Source organism: Syngnathus typhle, linkage group LG3, assembly GCF_033458585.1.
Source record: "Syngnathus typhle isolate RoL2023-S1 ecotype Sweden linkage group LG3, RoL_Styp_1.0, whole genome shotgun sequence".
NCBI classification, from domain to species: domain Eukaryota; kingdom Metazoa; phylum Chordata; class Actinopteri; order Syngnathiformes; family Syngnathidae; genus Syngnathus; species Syngnathus typhle.
In genome coordinates this window covers 21,424,101-21,439,280 of record NC_083740.1, presented here as the reverse complement: position 1 = coordinate 21,439,280, position 15,180 = coordinate 21,424,101, and the positions used below count along the sequence as shown (strand labels likewise).

General features: G+C 42.5%; 1 protein-coding gene across 7 annotated transcripts in view; it reads left to right on the top strand.

Moving 5' to 3' along the window:
- Positions 1-15,180, top strand: part of LOC133152007 (teneurin-3-like) — a 490,458-nt gene that overhangs the window by 402,138 nt on the left and 73,140 nt on the right. For all 7 annotated transcript variants that reach the window (XM_061275473.1, XM_061275476.1, XM_061275475.1 and 4 more), the window contains 6 exons: positions 46-184; positions 280-385; positions 541-683; positions 877-1,055; positions 6,966-7,070; positions 9,306-9,436. In XM_061275473.1, the coding sequence (XP_061131457.1) occupies positions 46-184; positions 280-385; positions 541-683; positions 877-1,055; positions 6,966-7,070; positions 9,306-9,436 (803 nt within the window). The remainder of the gene's footprint in view (positions 1-45; positions 185-279; positions 386-540; positions 684-876; positions 1,056-6,965; positions 7,071-9,305; positions 9,437-15,180) is intronic.

The following is a 15,180-nucleotide window of genomic DNA, read 5'->3' as shown; positions in this document are numbered from 1 at the left end:
GGTCAAGGGTTCAAAATAAACACTTTAATGTATGTGTGTCCTCAGGCTCTTTAGCATCTGGTCCTAGCTATTATGAAGTGGCCTCTCCAGCCTCCCAGGAGCTCTATGTGTTTGACTTGAATGGAACGCACCAATTCACACTATCCCTAGTCACTGGAGACTATAAATACAATTTTAGCTACAGGTTGGTGTGGGATATGAGATTTGTAAGCTTTTGCTCCCCATCCTTCCCCCTGTCAGTCACATAATTTACCATGTTGATGTTTTTTTTTTTTAAAGCAATGAGGAGGATTTAACAGCAGTGACTGACAGCAGCGGTAACACACTCCGTATACGTAGAGATACCAACAGGATGCCTGTACGTGTGGTTGCGCCAGACAATCAGGTGAGTTAAGACCTAACACAAAGATAAACAACTGAGCTGTCTTTTGAAATATCAAATCAAATCAAATCAAATAGGGTGTTGTATCTGGCCATAAAACTATCAAGAGATTGTACACAAACCCCATGTATGCCTGTGCCCACGATTCTATGTATAAGGTCATCTGGCTGACCATTGGAACAAATGGGGGTCTGAAGTCTCTCACAGCCCAGGGTCAAGAGCTGGTCTTGTTTAGTTACCATGGCAACAGTGGCTTACTAGCGACCAAAAGCATCCAAATTGGATGGACTACTTTCTATGAGTAAGTATATATTTTTATTTGTATTTGTGGTGAACACAAGGAAAAACTGTATAGATTTGCTTTAAATACGACTTCTCTGATTTCATTAATTTCCAACCACTGCCTCCTGCTGTGGCCATGGATATTTTTAGATCATGTAAACTAATTTGCCATATCCCAATTCCCCCCCTTTTCCTCTTCACTTTACCTACAGTTATGACAGTGAGGGTCGTTTGACTAATGTAACCTTCCCCACTGGCATGGTTACCAATCTCCACGGCGACATGTCATCAGGGGCAGTTGCTGTGGATATTGAGACGTCAGGGAGGGACGAGGATGTTTCCATAACGACCAACCTGTCATCTATCGACTCATTCTATACTCTGGTGCAGGGTAAGAGCTTAAATTTGAGAGCTTGGTGTTGCAGTCTTAAATCATGTGTATTGTATTGCATACATTTTGAACACAAATGCTGCGTCTTTAACTGAGGTAATTGGTTGAATTAAAATAACATAACTTGGCAAGTAGGTGGCACGGTGGTACACCGGTTAGCTCGGTGGATCACGTCCGCCTCACAGTTCAGATGGTGCGGGTTCGATTCCGCCTCCGGCCCTCCCTGTGTGGAGTTTGCGTGTTCTCCCCGTCCCCGCGTGGGTTTTCTCCAGGCACTCCGTTTTCTCCCACATCCCAAAAAACATGCTTGGTAGGCCAATTGAGCACTCCAAATAACCCGTAGGTGTGAGTGTGGGTGGTTGTTCATCTCTGTCTGCCTTGCAATTGGCTGACAACCGGTTAAGGGTGTCCCCTGCCTACTGCCCGATGACTGCTGGGATAGGCTCCAGCACGCCCGCGACCTCAGTGGGGACAAGCGGTACAGAAAATGGATGGATAACTTGGCAAGTATTTAATCTTCTTAGCAATGGCGCTGTAGGAGGATATTTCAGAATTGCTTTCATCACCTGTATTGAGCAGTCTTCTTTTTTGGATTTAATGATGACAATGACAGAATACTATAATACATTATCGACAAAAAGCTGAAAATAATGGGAATAGTCACTTCAAATCTTTAAGAGAAATAACAGTAACAAGAGAAATAACAGTAACAATATAAGCTTCACATGAAACATTTTGTACCTCAGTTCTTTTCTGCTTTGTTTTGCTGTAAACTACTGTAACGTACCAAAATCCCTTTTGCCTCCCTCACACTTACTACTAAACACTAACCCTAACCCACTTGCTTTCATCAACAGCACCTCAGATTTTCTCAAATTGTAGGGTAGGTTTTGCTTTAAAAACACTCTTGTTCGCTCTTTAAAAAAAAAGACTGAGGATTTGTCAACATTACACAGTATGTCATGTTATGCTTGAACAAGGAGGCAAATCATACATTTTGCATACCCTGGTTCAATATGAACTAATGAGCCAGTTTAACCAAGGTCATGTGTGGCCAGCAGTAATTTGTTTTAGTTCACGTTATGTCTACCCAGAGTGTGAGACAAACACAGCAGGGCAGTATTGATTGGGATGTAATAAGTTATTCAACACCATTGACTCATGAAGTGTTCCCCTGCATCGATACATATACATTGTTTATGATTTAATCTCGCACTGGTTCAGTATGAAGCTAGTCTGCAAAGTTCTATGAGCTGTTTTATGAGCTTTGTAAACAATGAACGATTAGAGTATGTTGCATTTTAGGCAATATAATTCAATTAATTGTGAACTATAATAAAATGAAAGTATGAGGTAAAGGTAGGATTTTAGGAATACATCTGTTAATATTTTCAATTGTAATCAGATGGTATTACAAATTGAGTAAGAATATCCCTTGGGACTAAAATATTGAAGTGAATACAGGACTTTTTTTCGTTTTGTTCTTAACCCAAATCGCCGCTTCCATCCCTCATTGTTGTTCTCGATCTGCAGTTGCAAATAAAGCAATCTGCGAGTCACCATATCCATAAATATCCTACTATCTCCTAGCCGGCAGCTCCTTTACCTGATATCCCACTGTTCCATGTGGTGCTCTTTGTTGGCATGAAACCACTTTACAACTTTAATGTGTCGAGAGGTATAAAATTCAAGTCCACAATGTGAAAAGGCTGCCTTAGTTTGGCTTTAGAGCCACGGGTGCTTCTATTGAACCGAACAAGCAGGTAAACAAGGACCATTTCTCAAATTGAACGCTGAGAACGGTCTTGTGAACACACCAAGTATGGTCTTCCTAAGCACATAAGAAGTTCTTTCCAAAGGAGAGTTTCTTTGTAAATTGGAACAGCTGTTTTTTTAAATTTCCCCTCCCTCTGTGACATGGTTTTGTGGTAGTAGCATGAAATGCACCTTGGGATATTTCCCTCGCCAAGCCATTCCAAGAACTACCGTTTTTTTCCGTGTATAGTGCGCAAAATTTAACTCATTTATTGTCCTAAAATCTGGGGTGCGCATTATACATGGGTACAAAAAAAATTTTAAATTTTTTTTTTAATTTATTTATTTATTGTTTTTTTTTTTTAAGTCCCAATGATCGTCACACACGCAGGGAGGCAATGGGTCCCATTTTTATAGTCTTTGATATGGTCTTAACTAGGCTGGATGTAATTTTTTTTTGTTGGCGTTGATTTCTCCGACTGCCCATAAACGCACCACCGCGCTCCGTGCACGCACGGGAAAGAGGCGGCTCTGTATGGGAGAGACGTTGAAGAGGAATAAAACCACCCTTGGAAACCAAAACTTGCCCCTCGTCGTGACTCGGAGCCGCAACAAATGTTTCGGATTTGTGTAGGGTACATTGTGACAGACAGCAAACGAGCAGGTGATCGAGCAAGCCTTGTCTGATACGAGAGCATTGCGGTCGCATGGAGCGTGTTTGAAGTGAACAGCAGAGAAGAAAGGAACAAGGCAAAGTGTTGTGAAATAAAATATTACCTGTAATACGGATTTAGGTAGAGAACTGAACTCTCGCTCTTTATATAGCTGACGTGTCTTGCGCATCTGTAATGGCGGCCTCCGTATAATATCCGGTTTGCGTGTGTGCGCGTGTGCGTGTGTGCGCGTGTGTGCGAGAGCGAGAGATAACGAGAGAGAGAGTGCGAGAGAGAACGCTCAACCGTAGCGCGCTGCCGACCGCCCAACTGCACCGCACTGGTCGATTATTGTGACAGAGCCGTCGCTGAAATTTAGAAGATATTTTTAAAGTCCTGATGTACTTTCTAAAATTTAAGAGGACCTCAGTGCGCACTGCGCAGGGAGCTTAATTTGGTGCGGTCGCGCAACCGCAGCGCGCCGGGCGCTCACTGTCGCATTGCTTAAAGAGCGCCTTTGTGTTTTAGGATGAACAGCAGAGACCAAAGGAACAAGGCAAAGTGTTGTGAAATAAAATATTACCTGTAATACGCATTTTGTTATTTGCTGATTGAAACTGCTAATTAAACTGTGAATTGAAACTAATAGGAAGAAAACAACTCTCGCTCTTTATATAGCTGACGTGTCTTGCGCATCCGTTCTGTGCATTTTATTTCACAACACTTTGCCTTGTTCCTTTCTTCTCTGCTGTTCACTTCAAACACGCTCCATGCGACCGCAATGCTCTCGTATCAGACAAGGCTTGCTCGATCACCTGCTCGTTTGCTGTCCCGTGCGCGCACGGAGCGCGGTGGTGCGTTTACCACAGTCGGAGAAATCAACGCCAACAAAAAAAATTACATCCAGCATACCAAAGACTATAAAAATGGGACCCATTGCCTCCCTGCGTGTGTGGCGATCATTGGGACTTAAAAAAAAAATTAAATTTTTTTTTTTTTTTTTAAATTCATAAAAATTGGGTGCGTATTATACATGGGTACAAGCTTTTTTCCAGCATCAGCATGCCATTTTTAGGGTGCGTATTATACATGGGGGCGCACTATACACGGAAAAAAACGGTAACCAATGCTTCCTTGGTTTAAGCTATCTGACAAAAACAAGATTCGCGTATTCCATGCGTTCTTGGTATATTCGTACTTTCAATTGGAACAGAACTTTTGCGCCACTGAAGACATTTCAGGATATCAAAATGACGTAAGAACAGACAAGCGTTGAGAAATGGCCAAGCTCTCGGGAACTTGCTCGTTTACGCGCCCGTTGATTAGACTGTGGCAGGGTTTCTATTCTCTGGGCATAGATTTGACACAACTGTTGCTCACAAACGTCCACTTTTTGGAGCGTATTAAGCCTTCCCACTTGAGCCCTCTGCCTCATCAATCTGTAAAATGCTGTCCCTCCTTTGTGTCCAAGCTCTCATACAACTCATATACTGTACTTTCTGTGGGCTTTTGGCATCTCCCTCTTCTACTTTGATATCCTCTTCTTTAACTCCTGTCTGTGGTCCTCACTCTTTCTACCAAATCTCTTCTTCATCATCCTCCTCTCCTCTACACTTCTGAATATCCTTGTTTGGTGTTCATTATCTTCTTATGTCTGCCCAGAGAAACATCAAATAATTTCCTACTGGTCTCTCAAATCACTCCTGCTATATCAGATCAATCATCTGCCAGCTCATCCAGACAACACAAAGCTTTTCTTGACTCACAAAATGTCTTCTTTGTTAACCTTCATCGTTTGGTCTTCAGGTCTACCCCCATTTACACTCTTCCTTTTTCCCACCACCATAATAATATCATGTAGTATCATCTGATGATGTCTGAATGTGGTCTTTCTTGTCACCAATGAACAACATCAAAATCTCTCTCAGGTTTCATCAACTACACACAAAACAGTCCACCTGAGTGTGACTGCTGTCGCTCTTGTGTGTCATCCTGTGCTCCTCTCTCTTTTGGAAATAAGCGTTTGGCACATCTATTTCCTTCGTCTGCAAAACTCACAAGCGTCTGTCAAATCCCTTGTCTTAATAAAACCCTGCCCATCGAATGAGCTGTGCTTCTTTACAAAGTCAAAAAGTCAAAGTCAAAGTCTGCTTTATTGTCAATCTTTTCATGCCAAGACACACAAAGAAATCGAAATTACGTTTCCCCTATCCCACGGTGACGAGACACAGTACACGATATACAACACATGTATGTTTTGTAGAACATACAAGTAAACAACGCAAAATAAAAACAAGAAGGCACAAACAATGACCAATAAGAGTGATGAATAAATAATAAATAAACAAATAACACAGTAAATAAGAGGAGCAAAACAGAGCAAGAGTGCACAGCAGACAGTCAGAACAAAGCGCAAAAGTACAGGACGCCACGCAGAAGGGGGGAGACAGTTCCGGACCCTAACAGCCTGGAGATCACAAACTCCGCCAGTGGCGAGCAGTGCTCGCATACCACCACAGAGTCCCGGCACCATCCGTGACGAATGTAGACGCACATCCCACCTCCTCGCGACTTTCCCCCTCGTACAATGGCCCGGTCCGCCCGATAGCACGCTAGCCGCTCCAGATGCACAGCAGAGTCCGGAATGTTGACGGTCAACCAAGTCCCAGTGAACATGAGCACACAGCAGTTACGCACTGTCCGGTTCGTAGATTTCCATGTTGATGCCCAGCGACCGAACATTCGCCAGAAGAATGGAAGGCACGGCCGGGCAAGCTGGGTTGGCCGCCAGCCTGGCCCGGACGCCCCCGCGCTCGCCCCTCTTCAGCCTCCTCGCACACCGCTTCCGACGCTTCCCAACCGGGGGAGGAATAGCAGGCGAGTCCGGCGACGCCTCAGGACGAAGCAGACCGAGCACATTTAATGTCCCCGCTTCAAAGTCCAGAACGCCACAAAACTCGCTTTCATCGATGTCGAGCAGAACCAGCCCGCTGTACTTGTAGCACGACTCAGTACGACGAGACGAACACATAAAACTGTCGCACAAACCCACATTAAACGACAAAACAAAACACCGTTCGGGACAGAGAGACGCCGCTGCGTGTGCACGCGCCGCCATCTTACTTCTCTGAATCTAGAATCCATTTATGTTTATCTGCTATGACAGATGATAAAAATATTTTTGTAGTTTTTAAAGACGGAAATAGTTTGTAGGTTGGTGGTCATTTACACACGCGCACACACACAACACACACCATTAGTGCTGTGAGGTCAAGGGAAACCTAATTAAAAGAGGCAGCGGGATGGTAATACCTGCTCTGTGCTCCATTAGCAGGTTCAAATAAGGAAATGGAAATTAATTGACCTGTTTTTACTCCCCTTTGTTCATTGTCTTATCATTCTTCTGTCTCCTTTTATAACCAAAACCATAATAATCAATCCGTTTTTTTTTAAGAAATATATCTCGTCTATATGGTAATTACGTGTTTCTCTACCCCCTCAGACCAGCTTCGAAACAGCTACCAAGTGGGTAATGATCATTCTCTTAGAGTCATCTATGCCAATGGGATGGATACACATTATCAGACTGAGCCTCATATTCTGGCAGGTAAGTGCACAAACTGAATGAGAAGTCCTGCTGTTACAGTGTATAGGCTGCTTTATTTACATATACATTACATATACATATACGTATATATAATTTCCGGACTATTAGCCGCACCTGACTATAAGCCGCACCAGCAAAAAATCGCTGAAAATGTTGGGGGTTTTCCCATAAATAAGCCGCACCGTACTATAAGCCGCATGTGCACGCGAGTTATTTACAACGAAATATGGTACACAGAAAGCCTTTTTAAAGTTTTAATAACATACCTTAACATTTCTTACCAAACACTGCCTGTGACGCGGCAACACGGAAGTGACACAGTACTAATAGGGCTGAATTTAAAAAAAAAGCATACGGGTAAAAGTCACTGAGACGCGGCGGTAACACAGCAGCAGCACGGTAGCATAGCACTAACAAGGCTGTTTAAAGAAACATACCAGTAAAAGTGAAAAAAGAGCCAGTAAAAGTCATCTTCCTCCTGTGCACTGAAACCATCAGTCTTCCTCCTCAGTGTCTGATTGGAATAGCGTTAGATATCCTTCGCCACACACTTTCTCAGTCTCTCTTTCGTCATCGCTTTTATGCATTTCTCCTAGGATTTTCCATGATGCATTTTCATGCTAATTTTATTCATGCACGAAGCGCTAAGTTACATTAAACGAGCGTGCTACACGAAATAGCTCCAGAGTAGATGTGACTGGGAAATAAAGAAAGAAAAGGGTGACACAACAGATGTCATTAACAATGGCCCAAATTGACTGCCTTTAACTTAAAAGCAGCATCATATGCTTTTCCTATGTCCCTCATAATGACGGCTTGTGTATAAAAGCTTTCTTTCTTCAGTAATGTCCGTATTGATCTCGTTCTGTCTCTTCTTTGTGTGAATTATATGACACTATTTGCCTGGGGGATGGACATGCGATTAAACACACCACTTTTCTCCCCAGTGATGGTGTCACATATCCCTCCGCCCAGCAAAGCGGTGCCGCACAACAACAGCCCACAGCCTTTTTACGAGTGTATAAAAGTGATCAAATCATCACAAAAATCACAGAAATAAAAAAGATAAGCCACACCGACTGTAAGCCGCAGGGTTCAAAATTTGAGAAAAAAGTTGCGGCTTATCGTCCGAAAATTACAGTAGTGTGTTCAAGTGTGGTCCATGGGCTACACACAATAAATGGTTGTCAGATGAAATATGGTTGGTAAACCTCAAGTAGCTTACGGCCCAGTATTTGTAGTTTTCTTTAAAGATGCACTGATTGCGACACTGTCAATAAGTTTTAGTATTCTGACTTGTAAAAAGTCTTCAATTCTATATCAGTCTATACCAGCATTCCATATATGTGCTACAAGATGCATACCTCGCTTAGTGGGTGGTGTGCAGTTTGGCAGATGGCAAACAATTCTTCAAAAGGTGTCAACATATTTTTTAAGCTGTTTGTTGACACTCTAGTCTGAAGATGTAGACGTAATATGGAGACCAGATGAACGAATCAGAGAACATTACGTTGTAGTACGTAAAATACGTAGACCAGGGCATTGAACCAATCAGAGAACTGTACGTAATACGTAGAGTACATACGTACCTCCCCCACCAGTGATGAATAAATACAACCATTTGTGCAAACAGCATTAAGACCCTATAAAATGGCATCGACAGAAACATGCTTACGAGGCACAATTAGAGCTTTCTGGAAAGCCGGAATTCTAGCAGAATAGCAACGTGACAATGATGAGACAATGACGAGAGGGAACTTGACATGTTTAATGGTGCACATCATCAACTGTTTAATTCGGATACAGAAGATGAGGGCTTGGATGGATTTGCGTGTGACTATCCGTTAGTACAGTACAGTACAGTACAGTACAGTACAGTACAGTACAGTACAGTACAGTACAGTACAGTACAGTACAGTACAGTACAGTACAGTACAGTACAGTACAGTACAGTACAGTACAGTACAGTACATGGTTAAATACTAGAATAAAGTTCAACTGAAATCATACAACTAAATTTACTGTCTTGCTTCCGTGACGTTGAGAATAATTGTCAACTTTGGCCATGTGAAGCCCTTTGAGACTTGTCTGTGATTAAGGGTTATATGAATAAACTTGACCAAAGTTGACTTAGCACAAGCTTCGCTATTTAACCCACAACATTTGTTTCTACAGCATACTGGAAATTCATACAGTGACATTGTTGGCATGCTGTCTTTTTCTGTCAAAATCCAGGTGCCGCCAACCCAACTGTGGCGCGACGCAACATGACACTTCCAGGAGGGAACGGCCAAAATCTGGTGGAGTGGAGGTTTAGGAAGGAACAGACTCGAGGAAAAATCATTGTCTTTGGAAGGAAGCTCAGAGTGAGTACCACGCAAAATGACATTAGACAAAAAGAAGAAAAGAAAAAAGCATGCTATGTCAAGATATTGCTAATTACACTGACTGCCAATATTACAACAAGAAAACAATTCCTTTGTTTTGCTGTAAACTGAATGAAACCTTGGGTCTGGCATGAGATAAGAGATTAACATTTCACACATAGCACCTTTTGTTTACCCAGCCATCTGTTAGACAACACGACATATCTAGCTGGCTTTTCCAGCTGCGGCAAAAGGTAGCTTATACTGTAGCAGTCAACTAATCTAGTAGTTGTATCAATCACAAAAATTAGTCATCACAAAAATTAGTCAACACAAAATCTCATGCCTCAAAACAATAATAAAGACTGTTTTTGCGGAACATGAAACCAAAGTTACTTGTTTCTGCGCTGACACTTATTGCACTCAACTGACAACAAAAGTGTGCATCCATATATTAATCCTAGTGTTTGTGATTGTTTATGTCCGCAAAATTGTTTTATGTTGTTGCTGCGGTGCGCAGCTGTGGTTGCTTAGAAACGGGAACAGGGTGATGTAAACGTGGGACTAAGAGCTAGTGGCTGGGTCGCCCGCCCGCCAGCCAGCACTACTACCGTATTTTGCGCCCTATTAGGCGCACCGGGGTATAAGGCGCACCTTCAATGAACGGCACATTTTAAAACTTTGTCCATATATAAGGCGCACCGGACTATAAGGCGCATAAAATGGAAGCTTTACTGCAACAAACTGAGGTTGACTAGGGTTGCGGTATGCACCCACAAGCCAATCCCCAACGAGCCCTCTGTAAACAATTGCGTTTCTCAAACGATCTCCTATAAAATGATCAGAACTGACTAAAGTTCGATCTAACGCATTGGTACTACTTACCGATGTTTCCCTTCCATATCGATCCGTAGATTTACTCGAAACATGAACAGAGCAGCCTATTTTGACATGAAATAGCCTCGCGCGTATAGCAGCTATCGTTATAGCATTAGCCATTCGCAATTTCCTATGAGCCTCAGCTCGCAATCTCCCATGAGCCTCAGCAAAATGTAAACAATCGCGTTTCTCAAACGATCTCCTATAAAATGATCAGAACTGACTAAAGTTCGATCTAACGCATTGGTACTACTTACTTATGTTTCTCTTCCATATCGATCCGTAGATTTACTCGAAACATTAACAGAGCAGCCTATTTTGACATGAAATAGCCTCGCGCGTATAGCAGCTATCGTTATAACATTAGCCATCCACAAAAACCCATGAGCCTCAGCTCGCGGGTACAACAGCTATTCGGTGACGCCCCCTGACTACAGTTACCGTAATGTTGGGAAGCGATGCGACCTTGTAATTTACTAGTTGTACTAAAACGTACTAAAACATTTTGGCAGAGCACTGTGTACAACCAGTATGGATCAACAAATTCATCACATGATCCATATATAAGGCGCACCGGACTATAAGGCGCACTGTCGACTTTTGATAAAAATTTAGGTTTTTAGGTGCGCCTTATAGGGCGGAAAATACGGTACTATGATAGATCAAAGTGTACAGTACCAAACAATTTTCTTTGAAAAACAGATTTCATACCAGGTGTAGCTGTAACACAGTACCTACATATAATAGACACCAATTTTTGCTCGCAAACCAAAGAAAAAAAAGCCTCAACTCAAATTAGATTATTAGTACCGTTTTTTCCCGTGTATAATGCGCAAAATTTAACTACCTTTTTTTCCGTGTATAGTGCGCAAAATTTAACTAATTTATTGTCCTAAAATCTGGGGTGTACATGGGTAAAAAAATTTTTTAATTTATTTATTTATGTATTTTTTTAAAGAAAGTCATGGTACAACATATGCAATGCTCTCGTATCAGACGCTTGCTCGATCACCTGCTCGTTTGCTGTCTGTCACAATGTACCCTACACAAATCCGAAACATTTGTTGCGGTTCCGAGTCACGACGAGGGGCAAGTTTTGGTTTCCAAGGGTGTTTTTATTCCTCTTCAACGTCTCTCCCATACAGAGCCGCCTTTTTCACGTCCGCACGCCTTTTTCACATGCGCGCACGGAGCGCGGTGGTGCGTTTATGGGCAGTCGGAGAAATCAACGCCAACCAAAAAAATTACATCCAGCCTAGTTAAGACCATACCAAAGACTATAAAAATGGGACCCATTGCCTCCCTGCGTGTGTGCCGATCATTGGGACTTAAAAAAAATAAAATTAAAAAAATTTAAAAAATTCATAAAAATTGGGTGCGTATTATACATGGGTACAGGCTTTTTTTCAGCATCAGCATGCCATTTTTAGGGTGCGTATTATACATGGGTACAATTTTTTTAAAAAAAAAAGTATTTTTTTTTTTTTTTTAAGAAAATCATTGTACAACGAAACCAACAACAGGACTGACCGACAAAGTCGTGGAACAAAAAGACAGGGTGACATTACCAAAGACAGGAACAGAAACCAAACAGACATCGTGACAGTAACACATGCAATGATCCGACGGTGAGCGAGGGGCAGACAGGACTTAAATACAAAACACATTACATTGATTGAGGTGACACAGGAAGGGAGGGGCGAGGCGAACAGAAACTATGGCAACCTAGACACATAGCAAAACTGGGGACGAGACATGACAAATCTCCCTCGAAATAAAACTTGAAATCACCTTTCTTCTTGTTTGTTGTCAATCGCGCATCGCATTCAGCCATCCTGCCCAACACACTTAGTCAGTAAAATTCATAATTGACGACACATCGTTTGATGCGATGGTGCAATCCTTGATGGTGTGTTATTGTCAAATATTGTTTGTTTTTGTCTCCATCGCGGACCGGACGTCATAGGTAGGCAGTATCACTGCGCATGCGCACTATGGATCTGATGCGCAGAACGGACACGTCAGCTATATAAAGAGCGAGAGTTCAGTTTTCTTCCTATTAGTTTCAATTCACAGTTTAATTAGCAGTTTCAATCAGCAAATAACAAAATGCGTATTACAGGTAATATTTTATTTCACAACACTTTGCCTTGTTCCTTTCGTCTCTGCTGTTCACTTCAAACACGCTCCATACGAACGCAATGCTCTCGTATCAGACGCTTGCTCGATCACCTGCTCGTTTGCTGTCACAATGTACCCTACACAAATCCGAAACATTTGTTGCGGCTCCGAGTCACGACGAGGGGCAAGTTTTGGTTTCCAAGGGTGTTTTTATTCCTCTTCAACTTCTCTCCCATACAGAGGCGCCTTTTTCACATGTCCGCACGCCTTTTTCACATGTCCGCACTGATCGCGGTGAGAGCTGGAGCTTGAAGAAGCCAACAGCACTACATTGTCTGCAAAAAGCAGAGATGCAATGCCAAGATTCCCAAACCGGACACCCTCAACACCTCGGCTGCGCCTAGAAATTCTGTCCATAAAAGTTATGAACATAATTGGTGACGAAGGGCAGCCTTGGTGGAGTCCAACCCTCACTGGGAACGAATCCGAGTTACTGCCGGAAATGCGGTCCAAACTCTGGCATCGATGATACAGGGACCAAACCGCCCTTATCAGTTGGCTCGGCACCCCGTACTCCCTAAGCACCCTCCACAGAACTTCCCGAGGGACCTCCAGACTCTCAAACAGCTTCATACTCCAGGCTGTTAGGATCCTGAACTCGCTCCCCCGTTCTGCGTAGCGTCCTGTACTTTTACTGTCTGGACTGTCTGACTGCACACTGGCTCTTATTATTTATTATTTGTTATTACTCTTATTTATTGTTTGTGCCTTTTTGTTTATGATGTTTTTTACTTTTGCGCTATGCTTGCTGGCTCCGTTATTTATTGTGTTATCTGTTTATTTATTATTTATTCATCACTCTTCCTATTGATTGTTAGAATTTTTGCCTTCTTGGTTTTATATTGTGTCGCGTACATGTATGTCTATCGTGTTATGTGTCTCGTCACCGTGGGATAGAGAAAAACGTAATTTCGGTCTCTTTGTGTGTTGTGACATGTGGAGAGATTGACAATAAAGCTGACTTTGACTTTGACTTTGATCAAACGCCTTCTCCAAGTCCACAAAACACATGTGGACTGCTTAAGCGAACTCCCATGCACCCTCGAGGATCCTGCCGAGGGTATGGAGCTGGTCCACTGTTCCACGGCCAGGACGAAAACCACACTGCTTCTCCTGAATCCGAGATTCGAACTCCTGACGGACCCTCCTCTCCAGCACCCCTGAATAGACCTTACCAGGGAGGCTGAGGAGTGTGATTCCTCTGTAGTTGGAACACACCCTCCGGTCCTCCTTCGTAAAGAGGGAAACCACCACCCCAGTCTGCCAATCCAGAGGTTCCCGATGTCCACGCGATGTTGTAGAGGTGTGTCAGCCAGGACACCCCCACAACATCCAGAGCCTTTAAAAACTCCGGAGCATATTAAACTTAATGTGCAGGGAACACTAGCAACACACAACTAATAATACATAAAATGGGACCTCTTACAGGGGGAAAGTTGGCAATGCGATACAAGTTACACGTGAAGCTCTGGAGGAGACATGACCCGAAAAAAAAACACTGAAAAAATAAGATCTCATCAACAATAGCCCTGTGCCCTCTAGTGGCCGGAGGAAACCTCTATAGCAGTGTTTCCCTCCACTGTGCCGCGGCACACTGGTGTGCCGTGAGAGATGTTCAGCTTTGCCGCGGAATTGTCCAATATTAATTCCGGAGCGCATTGTAAACAGGATCGCCAACCACTGGTCAGTTTGCGCAAGGCCTGGTCAGCCACTTGCTAATCGTGCACGCGTGGAGAATCAGAGAATCTTGAGATTTCATGTTGTGTCGGTCTGTATTGCATCGGCACATATTCAGTTTATGTGTGTTGCTGTGTCCTTCTGCTAACAGGGACAGACACTATGACGGTTGTGGGGCGTTTGTGATCCGATGGAAATCAGAGCATGCAGTTCAACCAGAGAACCTGGATTGTTAATTTTTCACCAACATAAAATACACAGTCAAGTTGACACACCTCGACTGAGATAGCCACTCAGCTGCTGTTGGAACAGCAGAGCGTCTTTAGAAGTGACATTGTTCTTATTGTTGTAATATTTATAGCGCTAGTCTAAAACAGTAAACAAAGTCATGTTGATTCTTTTGGATTTTAATCACAATCACTTTCAATAGTTTATTCCTTACACTGTCTAAAAGATTTTTAAAAAACTCACTTTTATTTAAACGAAGAAATACAGTACGTTTAAAATAATATTTAGTATTTATTTGTATTCAATTATTCGACTCTTCATACGTACATACGAATAGGACTTTACGTCTTTCGTTGTAATATAACTGATTTTAATATAGAAGCTGGTGTAACACTTAACAGATTTTTGTTGGTGGTGTGCCTCAAGATTTTTTCCAATGAAAAGGTTTGCCGTGAATGAAAAAAGGTTGGGAAACACTGCTCTATAGTACATGCAGCAGCTCTATTGCCTTCGTTAATAGCCAAATCGACTGCCTTTACCGTTTTTTTCCGTGTATAGTGCGCCCCCATGTATAGTACGCACCCCTAAAAATGGCATGCTGATGCTGGAAAAAAGCTTGTACCCATGTATAATACGCACCCAATTTTTATGAATTTTTTTAAAAAAAAATTTAATTTTTTTTTTTTTTTTTTTTAAGTCCCAATGATCGTCACACACGCAGGGAGGCAATGGGTCCCATTTTTATAGTCTTTGGTATGGTCTTAACTAGGCTGGATGTA